We start from the raw sequence: 24,435 nt of genomic DNA, 5'->3' as shown, positions 1-24,435 counted from the left end.
TGTCCGCAGCTCCTCCAAAAACTTACTGAAACGACAACAACAGATTTGGTTCACATGACCCAGCAAGTTACAGAACTTGTGTATGCTAGTCTTGTTAAAGTTTGCTGCAGGATGGTCACTGATCATTTTGAACATGAGAGGTATGGCATCTGCTTCCAAAACCAATGCCGCTTGTGAGCGTGACTTGAATAATTCATGTTTGATGTTCACTTGCTTGCTCTGGAAGGCATGATCATGTTCAAACAAAATAAAACGTGGGAGTGGTTTTCAAAATTAGATTCCAAAAAGAGGTCAGATGTTCTGGTTGTAAAAAACTGTTGTAAGTGCTGAGAGAAAAACATGATCGCCAAACACAAAAAGATATTAAAGGCATTCATAAAAAGGAAAAAATCACAGTCAAGTTAGGTAAATCTGGTCTAGTGTATTAGAAATAAACAATTTGACATTATAGAATAGTCTGCTAAACTTCCTGCTGTAATTAGTTTAGATTGTGATTTGTGGCAAAGTACAGGTAAACTATGTTACTCGTCGAGGTGTTGAGATGGAAGTTTAGGAGAGTAGGTGCTCAGTATATAGCCACCCCTCTTCACTCATACATACCCTGAACCTTTTTTGCACTGCACAAAAAAATGTCACTCATGTATTGCTAATGGTAAGTGAGGTGCATAATATTGAATCCAGTGGCCCAAAAGTCAATTTTTGTTTTCTTACGTACTATTTATTATATTATTTATTATACTATTTATTTTGAACATCACCAGTTAAAAACCCAGAAAAAGGTCACTTTTTGGCCATGGTGGTTTACCTTCTTTACCCATTCTGTTCTGTTTTATGTTCTATGAAGGTGTTGACCATTTATAATAATTACAATAGGATTAAGTGATATTTGTTTTGCCACATTGTCTTTCGTTATGAAATGCCCAATGATGATGACAGTACCATGCAGCCAATAATGTGATTGGCAGGAACATGTATCAATGAGGTCAAAGACCTATGACTTGAAATGTTTTCTGAGGGCAATTTTTATTTTACTTAGTAATTTTAGTAACAGCAGTTCAGTCAGGGCCACTCTCATCTGGTACAATAGAGATTTATTAAACATTATAGGAAAAATAGGTGAGAATTTTCTGTTAGAACATTGTTGCAAGACCATTTTAAATCCCTTCCTATCATTGAAAAAGGCTCACTGACATGTTGACTCACCATCTGCCCGTGTTTATCTTCCTTAAATTCGGTTTTTGAAATATGCTGTTGCAGGTCGGCACTCTGTACCAAAACGTATTTTAGCTGTACAATAATTCATGCTCATTGGTTGAAAATTGGTTCTAATTGCCACAGCCAATGGCATTTCAACGTCAGCGCGTTCACAGAGATGGGATGGGAAAACGATATTGTGGTTTGAGCGTGTTTGTTGTTGCTGCAATTTCTCTCCTGCCATTAGAAGTCCAAAATGACCTATTGTTCCTTTAAGGAGTAGTTTACTTAATTATCTTTGGCGGAATGGCTTAGTTTTGGGGCCTATGTCTCGACATACTAGTAGTATGAGTATATGGAATAGCAATTTTTTAATCCCCCAAATAACCATCTACCAAAGGTGGTAAGAGAAGACCATTGCAAACACAGAGATAGACTGTTATATTAAGGTTAATGCAAGCAACTTACCATTTAGTAAAGAGGTGACTACCAAAGTGATTAGAATCAGGAGAGAGGCGCTGCCCCTCGAAAACGGAGAGAGAGAGTCGAGGCACTGCCTCTATGTAGACCAGCCGAGAGACACTGCCCCTCGGTGGAGAGAGAGAGAGAGTAGAGGCACCGCCCCTCGGTGGAGAGAGAGAGAGAGAGTAGAGGCATTGCCCCTCGGTGGAGAGAGAGAGAGAGAGAGTAGAGGCACCGCCCCTCGGTGGAGAGAGAGAGAGGGAGTAGAGGCATTGCCCCTCGGTGGAGAGAGAGAGAGAGTAGAGGCACCGCCCCTCGGTGGAGAGAGAGAGAGAGAGTAGAGGCATTGCCCCTCGGTGGAGAGAGAGAGAGAGAGAGTAGAGGCACCGCCCCTCGGTGGAGAGAGAGAGAGGGAGTTGAGGCGTTGCCCCTCGGCGGAGAGAGAGAGAGAGAGTAGAGGCGTTGCCCCTCGGTGGAGAGAGAGAGAGAGTAGAGGCGTTGCCCCTCGGTGGAGAGAGAGAGAGAGAGAGTAGAGGCACCGCCCCTCGGTGGAGAGAGAGAGAGAGAGAGTAGAGGCGTTGCCCCTCGGTGGAGAGAGAGTAGAGGCACCGCCCCTCGGTGGAGAGAGAGTGAGAGTAGAGGCACTGCGCCTCGGTGGAGAGAGAGAGTGAGGGAGGGAGAAAGAGGCTCTGCTCCTCGGTGGAGAGAGGGAGAGAGAGAGAGTACAGGTACTGCCCCATGGTGGAGAGAGAGAGAGAGTAGAGGCACTGCCCCTCGTTGGAGAGAGAGACAGAGTAGAGGCACTGCCCCTCGGTGGAGAGAGGGAGAGAGTTGAGGCACTGCTTCTCGGTGGAGAGAGAGAGAGTTGTGGCTCTTCCTCTTTGTACACCAGCAGAGAGTAGAAGCATCTTAAGTATAGAAGGCAAAACACATGTGCTTCGTTCAATAATCTTTGAACAATTAAGTTCCCCTCCAAAAGTGTGGCATGTAAATAAGTGCATACATAATTTGTGACAGTTGTCAAATAGCTAATTCACATGAGACAGCTCATTGCTTTCTGTGCTGACTAAAAAAATGTTTTGGTTCCTGAACGGAGGTAGCTCTGGTAAAAGAAATCCCTGTTTGGAGACCAAATTGGACAGGACGGGTCGCTGCCGCTGGTGGCAGGTTTAACCCTAGGCTGTTTGGAGGCTGGTACTGTGGAACTGAAATTCCGGGCACAGTTTTTCCTTTTGGTGGTCGCTTTCCGCCCAGTGGCTATAGGGGAAGATGTGATCGCTGTTGGAGATGCAACATGCTCTTGGAAAAACTGGAAAAGCTCTTGGTGCGAGAGTTCCAGGGGAGCTTAAATGCCCAGCGGGCCAGTCGGCAACCTGGAGCTGCGTCAAGAGGGAAGAGGACATACCACCTCTTGAGGAGATAGCTGGGTGTCTTCCAAGAAATTTGCCTTTAGCAGCTGACTTTCCTCAAGATCGACGCTTGACGTGATGATGACAAGGCACGGAGTTGAGAACTTCTTTTGTTTGTTTTAAATATGCAATTCCTTGGTAAACGCACACTATATATGGAGAGATAGCTGTTGTCCTAAAGCGAGCTCAGCAACGATAAGGAATGGCAGGGGAACTGCTTAAAAAAACATCGCCCATTTACTCGAAATTATGACCAAAATTACATCAAATTCAGCTTTGTGTCCAACAATTCTCCCCCCTAACCCATCTGTGTTATTTGCCAGGCAATGCTAAGCAACGAGGCAATGAAGCCATCGAAATTGCGCCGGCATTTAGAAACTCAACATCCCCACTTAAAAGACAAACCAGAAGATTTTTTTTAAAGAAAGAGAGATGAATTGGCCAACCAAGCAACTGTGCTTAAAACAAATTTCACTGCAAATGAAAAGTTAGCAGAAGCGTCTTACTTACTTTCACACCACATCTCAAAATGTCAGGCACCGTTTACGATGGGGGAGAAGCTAGTTATGCCATCCTTAGTCAGTGCTTGTGCTGAGGTCTTAGGTCCAGCTGCTGCAGCCAAAGTCAAAGAGATCCCCCTCTCAAATGAGATAGCAGAGGACCTTGAAGCCCAGATTGTCAGACTGGTTCGCTCTGCAGCTAGATGAGAGCACTGACATCTCCAATTTGGCTATGCTTCTGGTGTACATCAGATATGCTCATGGGGGGCGCTTCCACAAAGATTTTCTGTGTAAAGAGTTACCATTAAATACAACTGCTGGGGAAATCCATGGGTTGCTGTGGGATCTTTGTGTCGGGGTATGCACTGACGGGGCTGCAGTTATGACAGGGAGGCACAACGGCGTTGTTACTCGGGTGAAAGCAGTAGCACCTTCGGTCCAGGCAACGCACTGCATAATACACAGAGAGGTGCTTGCCTCAAAGCGTCTATCCCCAGAGCTGCATGAGGTCTTGGATCAAGTGGTCCGATGTGTGAACTACATTAGAGCCCATGCAACTCCAGGATGTTCACATCTCTATGTGAAGAGATGGGTGCCGAACACACGCATCTCCTCCTGCACGCCGAGGTCCGCTGGCTGTCTCAGGGTAAGGTGGTAAGCCGAGTGTAATAACAACAGTAATGGCTGCAGTAGTAATCATTAGTAATAGTAGCATTAGCTTAGCTGATTTAATGATTTTATGCATTCCAGTATTGACATTTGCATTGGTCGGTTTTACCTTTACCTTTTTTTTTGTTAGCTGTCCACTCAACAGTAGTTTTTTTGAAAGCGGGAGGGAAATTTGAGCTTTGAACTGGGTTTGTCCCCGAGCTCATCATCAATTGCTTTACGATGTCTTCGATGTATTTTGCTCCAGATGTTCCTCGTATCAGGCTCACAGAACTGGGGATCCAATAGCGAGACCACAACAAAAGTTATTTGGTTCCAGCAAACAATAGCGGTCACAATTGAGGGATCAAAAACAAACAAGCTAATCATACAAAAACACAATCCAGAAACAAAAATTGAGAAACAAAAATGGGTCGAAAAACTACGGGTCGGAATCAGACAGAAAGAATAAGCTAAACTCAGTCGGGGGTGAAACAGGTTGTAACGGGTTACTCTCAGAAAACGCTGGAGAGTATGGCATAAACACATGACAATCTGCTGACAACATACAAACTGAGGGGTTTAAATAAGACAGGTAACAAAAGGGAATGGCAATCAGGTGTGGGAAACAATCAGCAAGTGAAACGAATGAATGAAGTGAACGAACTGACAGTGTGGCTACGGTGGGCGCAGAGGTAACAAAAACGCTAATGACATTGACAGAAAACATACAGGCAAAAACATGAAACCTAACACCTCGTCAATTGTGTGCATTTTGGCACGAGGACTGCCTGGAGGGCAGGAGGCCAGGGTAATAATGATTATAATTATAATTACAGTACAGCTAATATAGTTGAAATAAATGAATATGAATGAAAACAATTATTGTATATTGTAATCATATTACAATATACAATATTACAGATTCCTACAGAGTGACTCCTAACAGAGTGAGCAACAGGCCTATGCTAGGTTGTCCAAAAGATTAAAGAAAAATTTAAAATTTGTTCTGTACATACAAACTTCTTTGGCTTATGTAGCCAAATGGGAATTTTGCTTTCTCTCTCACTCAACAGCCAGAAAGGTGTGCATGCTTTCTGACAGCATGCTGAGGGGCTTGGGGGAGTCGATGCCCGGTGTGACCCTGTGGTTACACCCGGGTATGGCCCTCCAAAGAACCATGCACCCGCATCTGTATCACTTTGGGGTTTTTTTTATATATACAAAAAAAAAAGGAACAGTAAAAGGAAAATATGCATGATTATGGATGGGCTGGATCCGGATATGGTATTGTATGGATAGTGTTTCTGGAGTATGTGAGTATATGTTCGTTAGGGTGGGGTTGGGGGATTAGTCCGCAGGCAAATTGAATGATTTTATGAAAGGACCCCAAATGTTTGCCAAGTGTGAGCTTTGGTGCTGGGGTGAGATTAATTCCATGGATATGTGCTCTTTGAGTAGATTTAACCATTGTGTTATCTTTATTTTGTGTCTTGTTTTCCAGTTTAAGAGGATGGTTTTCTTGGCGATAGCTAGGGCAATGAGTATAGGTTTGGTATTTTGATTTGGTGGGTTGATTGTTGAGAGGTCTCCTTGTAGACAGAGGGATGGACAGAGCTCATAATGAGAGATATTTTGTCTGTGACTTGGTGAGTTGGCGGGCAGAGCCAGGTCAAGTGGAAGTAATTATCTGGGGTATTCAAAGAGCAGTGAGTGCAAGTATCTGAGTCCACAAATCCCATTTTGTACATCTTTTGGTGGGTATTATGAGTTCTGTGAATTACCTTGTATTGTATTAGTTGCAGGTTAGTATTGGTGGTGTTCCTACAGATTTGAGTCCAGAAGTCTGAATTGTGGCGGAGTGATAAGTCTTTTTCCCAGGCTTGGATGGGGAGGGATATTGTCAGCTCTGTGGTTGATATTAGTTTGTATCATTTGGAGAGAATTGTTTTGGTGTTGATTATTTTATTTATTTCATCCATTAGCGGAGGTGGTTGTAAGTTGTTCATTATTTTAATTTAATATTTTAAAACAGATTTTAATTGAAAGTACTGGAGGTATTGCTCTTTCCCAATATTATACTTATGGACCAAATCCTGGAAGGTGATGAAGGTGCCATCCTGTTGAAGATGTGTGATACCTTTTTGTTTCCATGAGGTGAAGGAGAGTGGTGTTTTGTTAATCAAGAAGTCAGGATTGTGCCATATTGGAGTGTATTTGCATGGGGTCATTGTGAATTTAAATATTTTGTTAATTTTCCACCAGGCATTCAGAGTTGTTGAAATGACAGTGTTTTTGAAGCAGTTGTGGCGTTTTATAGAGGCACTGAGGAATGGTAGATTGGAGATGGAAATTTCTTTACATTCTGATTGTTCTATTTCTATCCATGGGTTGTCCTGTTGGTTGGGATGAATCCAGTTTGTGATGTAGTTTAGCTGGTTTGCCAAATAGTATTGATAAAAGTTTGGGGCTTCCAGTCCTCCTTGAGTTTTGAGTTTCTGTAAGGTAGAAAGTTTGATCCGGGGCGTTTTATTTTTCCAATAGAATTTAGTTGTGATGGTGTTTAATGAACTAAACCATTTTGTGGTAGGCTGGGTTGGAATCATTCTGAAGAGGTAGTTAATTTTTGGTAGTATGGTCATTTTTACAGTTGCTATTCTGCCAATTAGAGATAGTGGTAAGTTTGTCCAATGGTTTAAATCATCTTTAATTGTATTTATTACTGGAATGAAATTAAGGAGGAACAACTCTGACGAACAACTCTGGTGGAAATATTTATACCCAGATTTATATTGCTAGTGGAGGTAAGGGGTGAGTCCTGAGATGTAGTATTCCAGTCGGCACTATTTATGGGTAAAATGGTTGATTTTGTCCAATTTATAGCATAGTCAGATATTTGAGAGAATTAATTAATGAGACTGATGACCTCATGCAGGGAGTTTGATGGGTCTTGTAGGTACAGCATTATGTTGTCTGTGTAAAGCCTGTTTTTGTGGTGTGTTGAGGGGGTGTGGATTCCCTTTATTTTATCGTTTTGACGTAATGCAGCAGCTAGTGGTTCAAGGAACAAGGCGAATAAAGCTTGTGAGAGTGGGCATCCTTGCCTGGTCCCTCTGTGCAGTGTGAAACTCTGTGATCCGTTAGTAGAAACTGTGGCCATTGGTGAATTATATAATATTTTTATCCAGTGAATAAACGATTCTCCAAAGCCAAATTTGTCGAGTGTTTTAAACAGGAATGTCCAATTTACTCTATCAAATGCATTTTCTGAGTTGAGTTTGTGTTCTAAATTGTTTTCAAATTCAAGTTCTTTTTTTTTCTTATATGAAGACTATGAAATTATGGGGGGGAATCCTCAGGGGAATGCTGGAACTGATAGATAGGACAAGTGGAGTATGTTACTTGCATCCACTTTGGTCACTTTACTGCCCTGACCGGCTACATCTTATTGATGATAGCAAACGGAGACTTTTTAATAATTTAAAAAGTATTTTAGTATTTTAATAGATAGGCTAGCTGGATTTGTTTGCTATCCATGTGTATAGATTTTGCAACCTAATATTACACACAGAATTCCATTGGTGGTAGGAATTTCACACATCACATCACATTTTTATTTATTTTACGATAATTACATTACGTTACATTATTGGCATTTGGCAGACGCTCTTATCCAGAGCGACGTACAGTTGATTAAACTAAGCAGGAGGCAATCCTCCCCTGGAGCAGTGCAGGGTTAAGGGCCTTGCTCAAGGGCCCAGCGGCTGTGCGGATATTATTGTGGCTACACCGGTATTAGAACCACCGACCTTGCGTGTCCCAGTCATTTACCTTCACCACTATGCTACAGGCCGCCCTGTAACCACAATATCATTATTTATTATTCTAAATAATAACATTTATTCTAATCAACAATGAAAACTTCCACTTGGCATGATATCTAGTTTGTTCACTAGATTGCTACTGAAATATCATATCCATAAATGAATTCTGTACTTGAGCTGTACTTAGTGTAGGTGTAGGCTATAGCACTGTTAGCTAGTTACGTTGTTAGATTATTACTGTTGTGTCACCGATTTTATGTTAGTAATGCATAAATGAAGACTATTAGTAGGATTTAAACATAACAATTAAGAACGATCCACAGCTAACTAGCTTGCTGGCTACTTCTCAGCTAACATAGCTGTAAATGCCACTGTTATCTTGTGCATAATGTACTGGACGTACTTGACATCTCAAGTTAAGTGTTGTTAACATTACACTATATATGACGATGAAAAGTATTTATTGCAATTTTAACCAAATAGCAAATAATGTCTCAGTAGCATACTTTTAATAGCAGCTTGTTGCATAATGGCGAGTAGCCAAATGGTTAACAACTGTGAATTGCCCGGTCACATTCTGTGGCCGCAAATAGGCTTTTTTTTTTTTGATTTTTGATTTTTTTTTTGATGGCAGTCGGGATTCGGGACCTGCGGCTGTAGTTCCAACTACTCGGATCCTGCACAAAATTTGTATCTGGACAAGCTCACACAAGATCCGATATTTGTTTTATTATATGTCCTACGCATTTTCTGCTCCCTGTATGCAGTTAATATAAAAAAGCGTGACAGTGAAGGTATGATATTATTAAAAGATATAATTTCCCATAGGGGTGAAATGATCACCATCTTTTATAAAGATAATTTTTACATTTTATGTAATGACGTGGGACAAAAATGCCACATGTGCCAAAAATGCCATATCGCCCACCCCTAGTTCAGGCAATACTATAGAGCTTGACTTGTTTTCTCATCCAAGAGTGCAGTCTGAGCTGTGCAGAAGTATAATGTTGACACATTCAGAATAGCCACTTGGATAAGAAACCAGAATTCACTTGGGAGCATAATTATATTTTATGTTAATTCTTTGTTTTCTGGAATATTTGTTTCCCAGGTCTCTTTTTGATTTGTCCAAGATTTGACCAATATGTAATCTCCAGTTCAGGGTATACTTTTGAACAAGTCTTGACTTATTTTTTCTCTTCCAAGAGTGCAGTCTGAGCTTTGCAAGAGTATAATCTTGACACCTTCAGAATATCCACTATTCTGATTGGTTCCTCTGTTCCTCTGTTAGGAGGAACAGAGAGTTGGCTGGCCGGAACCTCCACTTTTCTTTCTTCCTCCCGGAAGAGTGGTGGCTTGTACCCCAGACCACAGGTGGACAGTCCAGGAGGAGACAGGGAGCGAGTTATGGGTGTATTCAATCCACTAGGCAGTGTGTCTTCAAGTTCCTGGTTCATGCATTCGGTCAGTCCGTTGGTCTGAGGATGATACCCTGACAACAACTGGGCCTTGGCTCTGATGAGTGAGCAGAACGCCTTCTAGAAACAGCTGGAGAATTGGAGACCTCAGTCAGTGGTGACCTCTAGGAGGAGGCCGTGCAGGTAGAAGACATGGAGGAACAGTAGTTCTGTGGGTTCTTTAGATGACAGTAGTTTTGAGAGAGTGACAAATTTATCAAACTTAGAAAAGCAGTCTACAATGGTGACGAAATCCAGGCTACGTGTGACTAGGGATGGCAAGGGATAGACTTCCCTCAGGCACACTCCGGGCAGGTGGCAATGAATTCAGCTTTATCTGGACGGCCACCAGAATCAATGGTTCCGAAGGGCTAGAGTGCACCTGGCCCAGATGACAGGCAAGAGGGGAAGTGCGCCCATTGGAGGACCTGGGGCCAGACGGGTTTGGGAACCCAGAGGCGATTAGCTGGAGTGGTGCTGTGCTGTTCCTCAGGGCTTCCTCTACTGTAGTAATTATATCCACTTTGAGGGCGGTGACCAGGGTGTCAGGAGGCAGAATGGAGATGAGACACTGCTTGGATTGAGCAGGTGCTTGTAGCCAAAAGGGGTGTCTGGCTTGACAGTCTTGGCACTGTATTTTCGGTAATAACTATCTCATTATTAATTATATTATCAGCATAACAATTTGAGTGAAAAGTTGAATCTTTGAAAAATTTGCATTGATTTCAGAATTTCTTGGTATTTGATATGTCCACCTTTCACGTTCAATGGCAACTTGCACTGAAGTTGGACTCAAATTTTTGCAAAACCTAATGATTCATGTTATCCCAGCATTATTTGACAATGTTCCTAAGGGCATCTTGTGATGTTACTGAATGCTTGGCTTTTGTCAGTCTTCAAGTACCCCCATAAATGTTCAATGGGGTTGAGGCCAGCTGACTATGGATTATCCAGCACTCCTTGCTCTTCTTTGGTCTTCAAATATTTCTTGTAAAGCTTTGAAGTAACTTGCATTTGTAAAAAAATCAAAATCCTAAAACTTTCTGTTTATTTCCAATCCCCCCCCCCCCCCCACTCTTGGACCCCACTGTATGTATTTCCTCAGTTGTAATTCTCTCACCTCTTCCTCGTTGTCTCGTCTGTTGTCCTGCATATAAGCTCACCTGTTTTTCTTTCCTGTGTGTGATCTTCCAGCATTATCTCCTGCCTGTTCCATACCTGTTCCTGTTTCCAGCCGTGCATCATGCCGTCCTGCCTCTGTTCTCCTGCCTGCCTTGCCTGTCTTTGACCAGCCGTGCTCCGGTCCACCTGCTCGCCTACCCACATTCGTCCAAGCCCCGCTCCAGTTGCTCACCCTTCTGTTCTCCTGCCCCCGTTGCCTGACCTCCCAGTTCCAACCCCTGCCTGTTTCTGGACCTCACTCTGCCTTTGTAAGGTTGAGGAGGTGCGGAGAGCCAGGTGCGACTAAGGGAAATCCCTTTTAAGCGGACACACAAACGTGCCCGCCACTAAGACCCCGGGGGGTAGGGGAGACAGCTCTGAGACACGGAGACAACTCCGAACAAAATAAAGGAAGAGCCCCAAATAACGGCTCAGAAAACTAACAAAACTAGGGCGAAACTCACAAACCAAAAATAAGTGCGTAACTGCTAGCACTTCTCTCCCGGACCGGGGAAAACCCAAAGTAAAAGTACAACCCAGTATAAAAGACTGGGCGAAACGAAAATAAAGATACAGGAGACGCAGCTCCGTAATAACACAAATCAAAATACAAAATACCGGGGACAACGTCCCTCACCCACGGACTCACACGAGCCGAAAATAAAGAGAAATAAAGAACCAAACGGAAGGCGGTCGCAGTGTTCACACACTTCGCACGCAGACCCCTTCCTTACCCTTTTCTTTTGAAACACGAGCGAACCAGCACAATACCCGACTCGTAGCTTTGAGTCTACCCTGTGCCAAATACCGGCTTTAGGTGGCAGAGCGAACAGTGACACCGAAGCGAAGACTGAGGGGAAATGCGGGCTTTAAGTACCTTCAGGAGGTAGACATCATGTAAGCACTAATGACCATCAGGTGAAAGTAATAAGCCCCCTGATGGCCACAACCAGTACTACCTCCAACCCTGACAGCCTTCCCCTCATTGCTCTGGTTGCTTGGATTTTGATCCCTGCCTGGACTTGGTTACAATTCTGCCTGATTTGCATTGGTTTGTTTGGTGGGGATTGTTTCCGTGTATTTCGAATATAGCTTGCTACTGTATTTACTACATCGTAGTGCCTGCGTGTGGCTCCTATCGGTTCCCTAACAGCTAGCTAACAAGCTGACTTAAGAATGTATTTTGTCATCACATGTATTTTCTTGCCCTGTCTGTCCTTGTACTGATTGTTTTCTTTGTAAAGTTTCATTTCTCTTCCCACCCCATCTCTGCCTGACTAGTTCTCCACAGTTGGGTCCACACTTCAGCTCTCCCGGTCACAGTTTGCATACAATACTGTAAATAAACCTCTCAGGAGCATTAAGAACATAGTCCCAGGAGAAGTAATACATAGTATTGACTAATAATAATTCGATAATTGGTCTATTCAACATGTACCACCCCTTAATGTGTCCCCTCTCTGCCACCCCATGTGTAAGATCCTGGACACGTCACTGCTGCCACAGGTGCTTGCCCTCTTATGTTCATTGATGATGTCACTGCTGACAGCAGCTGCAGGATGAAAGCCAAGGTATACCAAAATATCTTGTGTGCTCAGATTCAAGTGCATGTAAACTGATTGGACAACGCTTCATCATGCTGCAGGAGAATGATCCAAAACATACAGCCAAGGCAATCAGTTTTTTTCGGGCCAAAAAGTGGAATGTTCTTGACTTCAATCCAATTGACCATACATTTCTCTTGCTGGAGACCATACTGAAGGCAAACAGCCCTCGAAACAAGCAGAAGCTGAAGAGGGCTGCGTGTATGGGTCGTAGACCTCAGGCAGTCATTGATCGCAAAGGATTTGCAAGGAAATATTTCATATGATTACTTTATTTCAGTTAATTTGTCAAGTTACTTTTTGGTCCACTAAGACTAGGGGGATTATGTATAAACAGGGCTGTAATTCCTACATGGTTCACAAAATATGGATGTAAAATCCCTCAAATTAAAACTGAAAGTCTTTGTGTTTGTTTGTTGTGTATAGAGCAAAAACAACAATCCTCTGAATGGATAGGCCACAGAAGACTTAATAAAAAGGTCTAATACATACCTAATAAAGTGCTCACTGAGTATGTCCAATCAAATGGTAAATGGTCTGCATTTATATAGTGCTGCACAATTGGTGATTCTTATTCACACACACACTCACACCAATGACTGGCTGTCATCCAAGGCACCTACCAGATTGTCAGGAGCAATTGGGGGGGTTAGGTGTCTTGTTCAGAGACACTTTGGGATTGAACCGGCAATCCTCCAATTGCGAGATGACTGCTCTTGCCTCCTCAGCTAATGTCACCCCTAGTTAAAGCAAACCAAATGCACCTGACCACAATTTGGAATGCCACAGCAAAAAGTCTTAATACTTATGTAAATGAGTATTCAGTTTTTGATTTTTTTTAAATGTGTAAAGAGTTGACATTGAGTTTTGAAAGAGTTTTGAAAGAGTTAAAAATGACATTTTTAAATGGATAATAAAGTGCAAAAAGTGAAGGGGTCTGAATACTTTCTGAAGCCTCTGTAACTTTTGTGAGGCTAGGGGTTAAATATGAAATCTGTGGGGAAGACTGCAGACCACTGTATAGAATGCCTCACACATACAGCAACTGCAAAAGCGATAATCATATTACAATCTTAACACTGCACACATGGTTCCGACTCAACAACAAAGTCGATTGCATGTAATCTTTGGGCCATAATCCTTGTGACCAGTAGGGGTCACTCACCATTAATGATATCAAAACATTTTAATTTCACATTTTATTATATTCAACAGTGTAACAACAAGCTGACTGGATAAAACTAAATGATGCAGAAAAAAAAACTTTATTTGACAAAAAGCTATAAATGTGATTTTATACTTGTGTATACTGTCCACAATGTCCACAAAATCTTATGTATGTCAAAAAAATATATGATTAAATGATAAAATACAGTAAAATTACAAAATACAAAAGCACAGTATAATACATGCATGTATAACATGTAAAACATTACATTGCTTTTCTCACTGGGATGGCAGACATGCTGTCCACCAAGTTTAAGCTTGGTGGGATATAATACATTTTTTATATGTAGAATTACAGTAGCAAGCTGATACACTCAATTGCAGGGGTGGCCAATGTTAATCATAGAGGGCTACAGGGAATGCTGGCTTGTATTAAACCCTAAAATCAGCAACCAATTTCGACCTTAAAAAACAGATTATGTGACTTTAACTGTGTAAGCAATTGCTTTAATTGACCAATTAAGTGCTGAGTAATACAAACCAACATACTGTACCCTGTAGCTCTCCAGGACCAGATGTGGCCACCCAATGCACTACATTATGTGTTGTTACATGTTACATCTGTTTTTATTTTAAAAACTTCACAGTACTACCCATGTTTTAGCCTGAGGTTTGCTTATCTAAATGATTTATACCACACTTAAAATTCTTAATATTTAGCTTATAGTGTTAATAGGCAAAAATAAAGGCTTTAAAGAATTCTTAATATATCTTAATAATGGCAAAGTTATTACAAGTTGAAAAAGTTGTTGGTGCAGCACATTATACAGAAAGAATATTTACAACTGGCTTATGGTGATGGCAGATTCATACCATACCCAGAAGCCCGGATAAACTATCTCACTGAAGGTGGTCTGGAACCTGTGGATGAGGGACATGGTGTCAGAGACACTGTAAAAGGACAGGGTGCCAGCCGAGTGGTCCAGGAAGACCCCGATGCGGGATGAGTAGGGGGCGTTTATCTCAATCTGGTCCTTGTTGTGGCGGGCCGAGTAGCTGGAGTCAGAGCAGAAGAGGCTCCAGGATTTCCGGTTGTATCCAATGCGGGATCCATCTCCGTAGCCGTTCCTCTTGATTCCCTTGTAAGTGACCCCTATGGCAGCCCCTTCCCCGCTCCACTCCACCTCCCAGTAATAAGCACCCCCAGACAGGGCCTCCTTGCAGAGGACTTGGGGCAGGGAGTCGAACCTGTGCGTGTTATCTCCGTAAGACTGCGCATCTCTCTTCAAGGCAGCCTTCCTGTTCCCTCTTGACAAGTACAGCTGTCTGTATGCTGTGGTTGGGTCTAGTGTGAGTGGGTATGCATCTGGTTAAAGGGATAAAATTGGCCAAAAGGTGGAAATATTATTAAAAGCACATTAAAAGCACACTATGTCAAAAGAGAATTTGACTATATGTACCTCTTAAATCCTATTGTATGGTGTGTGGGTTAATCATTCATTTATACAGCGTATGTCTGTTTCAGTCACTGGGCTTGAAAAGATGTATGTACCAATAGCCAATTTATTAAAATGCAGCACAGAAGCCTTCTGCCTTTTCTGTAACTTATCTGGTATCTGGTCACTTATTTACTGGTTTAATATGAATGCTGAAGAACACTTTCCCTGCAAACTCAGAACCAGACCTGGGTTGAATGCTAATTTAATGTATTTGAATTTAAATACTCTTGGAAAAACTACATGTTCTGTGTTTTTTAATACATAAATACAGATACATAAATACATACACTATTTGAAAGCCAGTAGTTTTCAGTCAAAGATCTTGATATTTTGGGTGTATTTGAAAATACACCTCATCTGGACCAAAATATCATTGGCCTAATTTCAAAAGAAATATTGAAATAGTATTTCAAAGAAGTATCTGCGAATGCTACTCAGAATATTACATTAGTTTTGCAGAACCTCCTTTGATTACTTTTTACACTGTGTGTAAAACAAGAGACAAATGAGCATGAATTCTAATTCATTGTGGACTGTGTTAATCCACAAAGAATTCCAGTTGGTGAATTCATGTGTGTACATTTGGTCAAATGTGGAAAATACCAAGTAATACCTACTTAGTAACTACAAAAAGACCACCCATACCATGCCTGGTTATTTCAGAAATATGGTATATACGGTTGAGATTTTTCATGACTAAAAAACAGCATGATGCCACCTCTTATGTAACAGGTTTCAAGATTTTAAGTTTTCAAGTTAAATATTTAACTCCGTGGGTCTACACAAGCATGCAACTAGAAGACGCAAAAGATGTCACCTGCCTGGTGGCTATGTTTCTGCACCTCAGCGGGTCAGAACTGATGGTACAGTTGCTTGACGTCTCGTCTTGCTTGACGGCTTGTGCCAGATGGACGAGAGTGCTCATCTGGAATGGCAGAAGAGCCAAAATAACTTCCATCTATAAATGGGAGTTGACCCAGTTTTACATTTACTGTGTGTGCATTGACTATGGATCCAATTGTTTATTTATTTATTTATTATTTATTTATTTATTTATGTATTTTTTGCTTTGCATGCTAAATACACCCTGGTTTGCATTTCTACATGGTCTCTGGACAGAATTTGTGTTGCAGATGCATTTGTGTTGTATCTTTTGAATTGTAACCGTCAGGAATGCAAAAGAGGCAACCTTGAGATAATCTTTTTGAACCTGTTCCCAATTCTTGCTTGATTGTTTCCACATTTTGAGAATATTGTATATGTAACAGCTTGGAGTGTTATCGTGAGTATTACTGCATGACCCAACACAATCCTGCCTGCCTGTGATAGAGTACAAATAAGTCTGCTGGATACTACTACTACTACTGTTTAAAGAGCACTAAATGACAACGCCAGTTAATCTAAATGCGTAAATGAATCCTTATTGTCATTAATGTATTTCAGAAGAAGTCTACATAAAGTATGCAAGAAACATGCACTCACATTGTAAGAACTCATCTCTTGTTCGTGGCTCTTGACTAGGAGACTTGTAGACCTCAACTTCATTGGCTGGGGAAACAGAATAGTGATGTAAGTGAGGAGAAACACAAATCCACAAAATTCATGAATGGTTATTTTACTTTTTGGCTGTTTTTTGATCTTTCAGATGAATTATTGTTTCACAGGCACATCTTGTCAAAAAATGATGTGAAACCAAGCTTCTTTTCCCACTTGCCCTACGGCAATCCTCGGGTGCTGCCTGATTGGCTTAACATCAAGTGGTTAATGTGTAACTGCAGATTGCCCATTGAAACGAAGAGGGAACAGTAAAGCTTTTACAATGGTTGCATTTTATGAACATGGTACTCAAATTCAGTGTATAAGTATTGACTTTAAACCAAAACCTGCTGCATGCGCTGTACCTTAATCAGGAACTACAAACAGAAGGGCTTGGCCAAATTACTGCCTTTCCAGCTAACTTCCAATATAAATAATTACGCAATGTCAAATTGCGCAATGTAAAGTCAATAAAATGTTTGCTTTCCTTTGAATAGCATGAAATGGTAGCTTATTTGATCAGGTGACTACTGGGCGTATCACCCTCTGAATTCAATATTGTTTGAATGAAAATCTGACATAATAAAATGTAGTTAGTCAGAGAATCACTGTTTTTATTTGTGAATTTAAGCAACTGATATGCTTGCATGTTTGGTTTTGTTCATCAAGAGATGACTCTAATCACTTGTGTAAAAGGTCCATGAGATGTTGTGATTATGATTGACTCACATTTCATGGTTTGTCTTTTCTTGCGTTCATCCAGCTGGCAAAAGGGCATCTTATTGACTGAGAAGAAAAAGATTGCAACATTAAAAAACTGAGCATTTACTGAAATAACCAAAATGAAGTGCAATAGAAAATGGTAGATAATTAGCAGAGATAATCGTGATTTCTATAGCTTATGAAATCCTGACCTCTGTCATCTCTGTGGCTTGCAGCTATGTAGTTAAAAGACAATATACAATTGTATATTACATAAATTGTACATGGTAATTGTATATTATAAGACTCCTTATTTCACCCACCTGTTTTTGCTACCTTCACCAGTTCCTCATTGCTGTATTCATTTAGATGTTCCTTCATCTCAGACACAGTCTTGGTCACCGACCCGAAGGAGAAGTATGGGTTCACTGACACAGTAGGCAGCTCTTCTGCTTCGGTCTGGGCAATGAGCATGTGGAAGCTCTGTAGCAAAACAAAAAGAGGAGAAATTCAGTCAGACAGCAAGTGAGAAACCATCATTCAGTTTCAAGTCTTTTTCCATAGTATGCGGAAAAGTGAGGCCCTGCTCTGACGCTATCTCATGGCCCTGCCCATGTCACCTGGATAAAGTGGATGTGGTCCTCCGTGCGGGAGAGCTGTGTCAGCTCAGCGTCCCGTTTCTTCAGGTCGGAGATCTCGTGGGTCAGCCTCTCCATGTGGTTTTCTGCCGTGTTGAGGGCCGACTTCTTGTTGGTGGAGATGAGCTTGCTCATCTCAGCCTTCATCCTCTCGATGGAGTGCAGCATTTCTCCGAAGAGCTTATCGCTCTCCTGCAAGGCCCTCTGGGCAGAGCTCTGATCAGGGAAATGCAAGAGTTAGCCCATCATACAGTCCAGAGGCTCTTACACTTGTCCTGTGATGACGCCATAATGCCCCATATTTTACCAAATATAAGCATTAATCTTTTACATTACAATTATATAGCTGATGGTTTTATCCAAAGTGATGTACAGTTGGAGCTGTGTGGGATTAAGGGCCTTGCTCAAGAGCCCAACAGCTGTGGTTATACTGGGGCCTGAACCACCGGGTCTCAGTCAAACACCGTAGCCACTAAGCTGTAGGCTGCCCCTACTTGAAGGGGCTCTTGAAGTGGTCATGCCTTTGTTATTCTGGAACAGCCATGCATACCTTGAGAGAATCCACTGCCTGTTTAAGTTCCTCCATCTGCTTCAATCTCTCATGGATTTTCTGTTGGATTTCTGCCTGGGTGGCACCCAGAAGATTCTGTGGAGGAAAAAAAGCTATGTCATTTTCACCTCCAAACAATGAAAACGCATAAATTACAGTGCTGTTTTTGTCAAACCATGAAGCCGAGGTAGAACAGAAAGCAGGTTCGTGAGGTATTTCAATTTCACTACCACGCCTCTTGCACAGCTCGGTCTAATCTCCTACCATGGCAACATTACAGTTTACTGGGTGGATCCAACTGACATTTGAAAAACAAACATATAGCTACCTATTGCTGTCACGCACTGTGAAGGTAACAATCATTTATTTGTCTTAGCTTGACAAATAACCAATGAGTAGTAATAATAAGATAATATAAAAATTATATTGTTATATTAATATAATCATAATTTTATTGTTGTAGCTATTATACAGTTTATATTTTTTTACTTTTATTATTATATTTTTAACAACATAAACTGTACAATCGTTAGTGATCAGGTTTGTACACCTAGGACACGCCCTGAATCAGGTCATGCATAAAGAAAGCCTGCCATACCTGTTTCTCTGCCCTCTCGGTCTCAGCGGACACCATGTCGTGGCCCTTGTGCTCCTTCACCGTGCAGAGGACGCAGATACACATCTGATCGGTGCGGCAGTACAGCTCCAGACCCTTCTGGTGCTGGGGGCAGATCTGCCGGTCCAGGTGCCCGATCTCGTCCACCAGCTTGTGGCGCTTGAAGGTGGCTGACTCAAAGTGGGGCTTCAGATGCTTGTCACAGTAGGACGCCAGGCACATCAGGCATGACTTGACGGCCTTGTGTTTCTTGCCGATGCAGATGTCGCAGCCCACGTCCCGGGGGCCGGCGTAGTTATAGTCAGGGGACGGAGGTGGCGGTGGGAATGACTCCGAGTTCCGGGGAAGCGTAGAATGCATTGAATGCGCCGCATGCGTCGAATGCCTCGAGTTCTGCTGCATTCGACGCGGGGACGGTCTCTTGTTGTAGGTGACCCTACACTGAGGGCAGTTGTAGCTCCCAGTGTGGTCAGCATGGTCCCAGTAAGTCTTGAGACAAATAGAACAGAAGGAGTGTCCACAGGGAATGGACACGGGGTCCCTCAGGTCCTCCTTGCACAGGTGGCAGTCGTCTTCAGAAGCCATACTCTTAGTTCAATCTCCTGGGTAAGAAAGAGAGACTTATCGGTCTGTCAGATCAGAGAGAAACTGAATCACAGTGACAGGGCTGCATGTTATATGCAGTAAATAGGGAGGGTTTTTGGAGGTTGAACTGGTTGAGCAGAAACTAGAAAAAAACAGGGGGCGGGGCTGAGGATGGAGGACAAGTTGGCATCGATGACAGAGAACTGTAAAAATTGAGAGAGGGAGGAATGAGTGAAATGTGTGATCTGAGGATACTGACTTGCTGTGACACAGAACTGGAATTGTGAACCCAGTTCACTCTCATTCTAGTAATTCAAAATCAAAATGGCAGCAGCACCTTCCACTGCAAACACTTTAGATGGTCAAATATGTTTGTTTTAGTGCTACTTGTGGTGGGTGTGGATTGTTCTGGATTTAAAAGTAACTACAGGATGGTGACATAATCAAAGTAAGCAACTCACAATGTATTCACAACGTGATTTATGAATATTTTTTTTATCAAATGCTTGGAATGCTTTTTTGCTTTTTTATGAAATGTGTACCTTTTTTCATAGAAATTCCCAGTTTATTCATTTAATCCTGAATACTTTATTTTCCTCCTATCTACAATTTACTTACTGTATCGGACAATTAAAAAATCACAGCATGTAAAATGAGTGTCTTTTAGCAGGTTAGTGAATTACATTTTGTAAGCTTTGAAATGAAAATCCAGTTATGTGCGACTTACGACGCACTTTTACAATAAGGTTTACATCTACATCGATCAATCATGGGTGCAAGTTGAAGAATGGACAAACAGCAAAAATCCTTGAGAATGATGTGACATAGACTTAGCCAGTGTCTACAGCTGGTTGTTCTATCAGTATAATTATGCCAAATCTGAAGCAGTGGTACAGTCACATGTGAAGGAGGTCTAATGCAAGATTCATTTTTGGTTTTACAAAGACATTTATTTGTTGTAGAAGTTCTGCGGCAGGACACTTAGACAAGCCACGGGCAGCTCCCACCTGCCCCAGCAGTCAGAACGTCATCGCGATCCGGGGGAGTGTCTGTGATGGATTTACTTCAAGACTGTAAACATCAAAGCTCTCTGGCCTCTCTGCAAGGGGAAGCAGGAGATTGATGAGGTAGGTGGGGGTCTCCAGATTGGGTGGGGTCTCCATGCTCTCTCTGGCATTCCTGTAGTCCTTACTCACTCGTCTTCAGCCTCTCCCCTTGGTGATTCCAGAACATTCCCTCACAGATTCATGCAGTGTGGTCAGGCCTCATTTAAAAATTTCAATTTATTGTCCTGCTATGATAGCATTTAACTGAAAGTGTTTGGGGTGCTTGATAATGGTTGTGGAGCCACTGAGACTGCAGGCTACATTTTCATTAGCTGATTAACTTCCAGCTGAAGACACTCAACTCAGTTGGTTATAAATTGGCATGAGTTATTTATTTGCAGTTTTGTCTTACCTATTATCAATTCTTCTGTCAGTGTTTTTGCTCTTAAAAGAAATGTGAAGATGAATGCAGCTCAACATTTTTTCTATTGCCTTTGTTTAGCATTACTACAGTATATGACAAGTCATGCAACATGCATTATGACATTGCATTTCTCCTTCTGTTCTCATATTCCTTGCCAAAATGGTTACTTGCGCGATGGTTTCGTTGTCAGAAAACCACAAATGGAATGTGGCCAACCCAGATTCATGAGATAAGAGTGGGTCAAGAGGTTTCTCAAAAAGTTCCATTGTGTCCCTCCTCAAGTCAAACAGGCAGCCAGTGCTGAACTTTGTCTAAATCCATAAGGGAGGAAACTTCAGACACATAATTCACTCTCTGAGGTTTAAAAGTACCTTACAAGACTCTTACAATAGACCACAGAAATACATATTAAACAGTCCAACATTAACAACTGCCTTGGAAGGTGATACTGAATTACTGTTCCAATTAAAACAAGCGTAATGTCCTGACAATTAGTTTCCTTTGAAGTAACTGACAATTTAATAGGAAGCTTTGTTCTTTTATTGCTGGAGATAAAACTTCAGTAAAATCGGTAGCTCTAACTTGTCAAGCCAGATGGTTGAATGTTTAGTGTCTTCGTTTTGTTCTTTTATTGTCCATTAACCTTCCCTGAACTGTGATATATACAAAACATTTGTCTACCTATGTGTCTGTCTTTCAATGTATCTATACACTCAGTGACCACTTTATTGGGTAGACCTGAACTCAATGCATAAAAGCATGCAGACATGGTTCAGTTGTTATTCAGACCAAGAATAATGCTTGGTCAGGAAGAAATGTGATCTAAGTGACCGTGGAATTATTGTTGGTGACAGATGGGGTGGTTTAAGTATGCCAAAAACTACTGTTCTCCTGGGATGATCATGCACAACAGTCTCTTTTCTTACAGAGAAGGCTACTAAAGAAAAAACAGGCAGTGAGTTGCAGTTTTATAGGGAAAAATAATTAATGAGAGAGGTCAGAGGAGAATGGTTAGACTGGTTCAAGCTGACAGGAAGGCGAATGTAACTCGGTTAACCATGCATTACAACAGTGGTATGCAGAAGAGCATCTCTGAACATACAACTCATCGAACTGTGAAGTAGATGGGTTTCAGAAGCAGAAAACCAATAGGTCCAAAAAAAGAAGTCTAACACCTAATTTGGCAACTGAGTGTTTAAATGGTAAATGGTAAATGGTTGGCATTTATATAGCGCCTTTATCCAAAGCGCTGTACAATTGATGCTTCTCATTCACCCATTCATACACACACTCACACACCGACAGCGATTGGCTGCCATGCAAGGCACCGACCAGCTCGTCAGGGGTTAGGTGTCTTGCTCAGGGACACTTCGACATAGCCCGATTGCCAGACGACTGCTCTTACTGCCTGAGCCTTGTCGCCCTAAGTTTATTGGGGCAATTACTTTTTCACAGGGGTAATTAGGATATTTGATAACTTTTTTCATTAAATAAATGAAACAGTAATTTTAAAAAATGTTTTCTGTTTACTTTGGTTTCCTTTGTCTAATATTACATTTTGTCTAAAGATGGCGGGGGAGGACTCAGCAAGGGGGATTAATGAGATCACCGCATACAGCAGCACCCCGGGTGCCTCGGAATCACGGTCGCGGGCGGGACGATGCAGCTTGGAGAAGGCAGGTCATTCTCAGGATTGCTAGATCCATCCAGGCTGCCGAGGGACAGGGTGTAGGCAGTGTGTCCCTAGCTAACACACGGGCAATTGGAATAGATGGGGCAAAACTGGCTACCAAATTTTACAAATGTAAAAAATAAATGTAAAAAAACATTGTCACATTTTAATAAAGGCCATTTTTATACATTTTGTTATTTGCATTTATACATAGTCCTCCCATTTCAGGGCACCATAATGTTTGGGATACAGCAGTGTTATCTAAATGAGGGTAGTTATTAGTGATTATTATTTTATGGATGGATGGATGGATGGATCTTTTGCATGCAATGTCTGTGATTCAGCCCTAGTTTCATGCTTGTTTTGGGGGCTAGTCCCCTGAAGTTTTCTCTTCAGCATATGAAAAGGATGCTCACTTGGGTTCAGATCAGGTGATTGACTTCGCTACTCAAGAATGAACCATTTTTTAGCTTTGAAGAACTCGATTTAGCAGTATGTTTAGGATCATTGTCTTGCCACTGGATGTCTCTGTACACTTCAGAATTAAATTTGGTACTATTATCAGCAGTTAGTATCATCAGTGAAGATTTTGAGCCAGTAACATCAGCAGCCATACATGCCCAGGCCATAACACCCTCACCACAGTGTTTAACAGATGAGGTGGTCTGCTTGGAATCTTGGGCAGTTCCTTCTCTCCTCCATACTTTGCACTTGCCATCACACTGATATAAGATAATCTTCATCTCATCTGTCCGCATTCCTTTTTATACATAGCATTGTCTTGATGTGGGATGAAGCACTGTCCAATGAGTTTACAGGCATTTGGTTGAACTTGCAGTTCCCATGAGGTAATTGGACAATAATATGAAAGGGTAAGCTTTTTTAGTCACCCTCATTGAGAAGCAGAGAAGATCAAAAAGGAAAGTCGTTATTGGTTTTCTTGAAGGTCAGAAATAGAACCCTGTCTGCCAGTACAATGAGACCCTGCCGCTTTTTAAGCCCAAACTGAAACCCAGTAAAGCAGTGTGAACAGCCTCACTATCACTGCAGGAATTCACGTCAGTCTGCACTAGTGTGAACGTTTATAAATAGTCTCAACATCAGGTTGTCCAGATAAAGTAGGACTCTTGGCCAGAGGTTGTCTCAGATTTAGTGCTACTCAGATCTAGATTCTATTTATGTGTGCTGCTTTCAAGTCTGTAAAATGACACATGCAATTTAAGTTTTGCGGGTGTTCTTGAAAAATGTTATGCTTCTCACTTTTACCCTTAAGTTAAAGTTTTAACTTTAAGACTTCCTTTCCTTCTGGTAGGAAACCACACTTCCCAACAGTGAGTTTTTAATTACACAAACAGAAACCTACATTGACGCTGTTTGCATTGTGGAATGTTTAATCCATGAACAAAAATGCCAGCCCTACTATTGGGACAAACAAAAGGAAATAAACATGTGGATATGGTGTCAGTATAATACAAAGTACAAAAGAATGAACTACAAATTACTTATTTATTTTTTAGGAAACACTGTTTTTTTTGGTTTTTTTTATCAAAGCTATTAAATGTTTATATAGTCGTGTTCAATCAATTCTATGTAAGATATTTTCTGCAGAAGGCCAGATGACAATTTTCCACTTTACAACTTTCCCACCTTTCCCTGTACTTTTATGATGGCTTTTGTGCAGCCAGTGTGGTTTAATCTGGCCGTCTTCCAGACCCCTCCTGTTTGCTCTGTGTATCTGCCA

At 41.6% G+C, this 24,435-nt stretch overlaps 1 protein-coding gene and 1 long non-coding RNA gene across 3 annotated transcripts; one reads left to right on the top strand and one right to left on the bottom strand.

The window, feature by feature from the left end:
* Positions 1 to 13,443: 13,443 nt before the first annotated feature.
* Positions 13,444 to 19,628, bottom strand: ftr83 (finTRIM family, member 83). 2 transcript variants are annotated; one of them, XM_061250539.1, is made up of 8 exons: positions 18,950 to 19,628; positions 18,352 to 18,447; positions 17,784 to 18,017; positions 17,487 to 17,646; positions 17,191 to 17,247; positions 16,408 to 16,473; positions 15,747 to 15,850; positions 14,658 to 14,792 (listed from the first exon to the last, which is right to left on the bottom strand). In XM_061250539.1, the coding sequence occupies exons 1-7, from the start codon at positions 19,550 to 19,552 to the stop codon at positions 15,777 to 15,779; spliced, it is 1,290 nt and encodes a 429-aa protein (XP_061106523.1). In that variant the 5' UTR covers positions 19,553 to 19,628; the 3' UTR covers positions 14,658 to 14,792; positions 15,747 to 15,776. The 2 variants fall into 2 exon arrangements, with proteins under 2 accessions (XP_061106522.1, XP_061106523.1); XM_061250538.1 differs by lacking the exon at positions 15,747 to 15,850 and having other exon boundaries at positions 13,444 to 14,792; positions 18,950 to 19,625.
* Positions 19,629 to 19,780: 152 nt separating this feature from the next.
* On the top strand, positions 19,781 to 22,853 carry LOC133132166 (uncharacterized). The gene is made up of 3 exons (XR_009709078.1): positions 19,781 to 20,000; positions 20,515 to 20,679; positions 22,591 to 22,853. It is a non-coding gene; the product is annotated as an uncharacterized LOC133132166 (long non-coding RNA).
* Positions 22,854 to 24,435: the final 1,582 nt, after the last annotated feature.

The sequence above is a fragment of the Conger conger genome, chromosome 7 (assembly GCF_963514075.1).
Source record: "Conger conger chromosome 7, fConCon1.1, whole genome shotgun sequence".
Classification (NCBI taxonomy): domain Eukaryota; kingdom Metazoa; phylum Chordata; class Actinopteri; order Anguilliformes; family Congridae; genus Conger; species Conger conger.
Note: the sequence above shows the minus strand (reverse complement) of the source record. Positions and strands in the feature narration are given on the sequence as shown.

Bases quoted from the DNA above. Each gene is read 5' to 3' on its own strand.
- ftr83 (XM_061250538.1), bottom strand. From the start codon at position 19,552: ATGGCTTCTGAAGACGACTGCCACCTGTGCAAGGAGGACCTGAGGGAC. The intron at 18,448-18,949 runs GTATGGCAGGCT...TTTCCTCCACAG, and splicing joins CCGAGAGGGCAGAGAAACAG to AATCTTCTGGGTGCCACCCA. The intron at 17,647-17,783 runs GTGACATGGGCA...GTTTTGCTACAG, and splicing joins ACCACATCCACTTTATCCAG to AGCTTCCACATGCTCATTGC.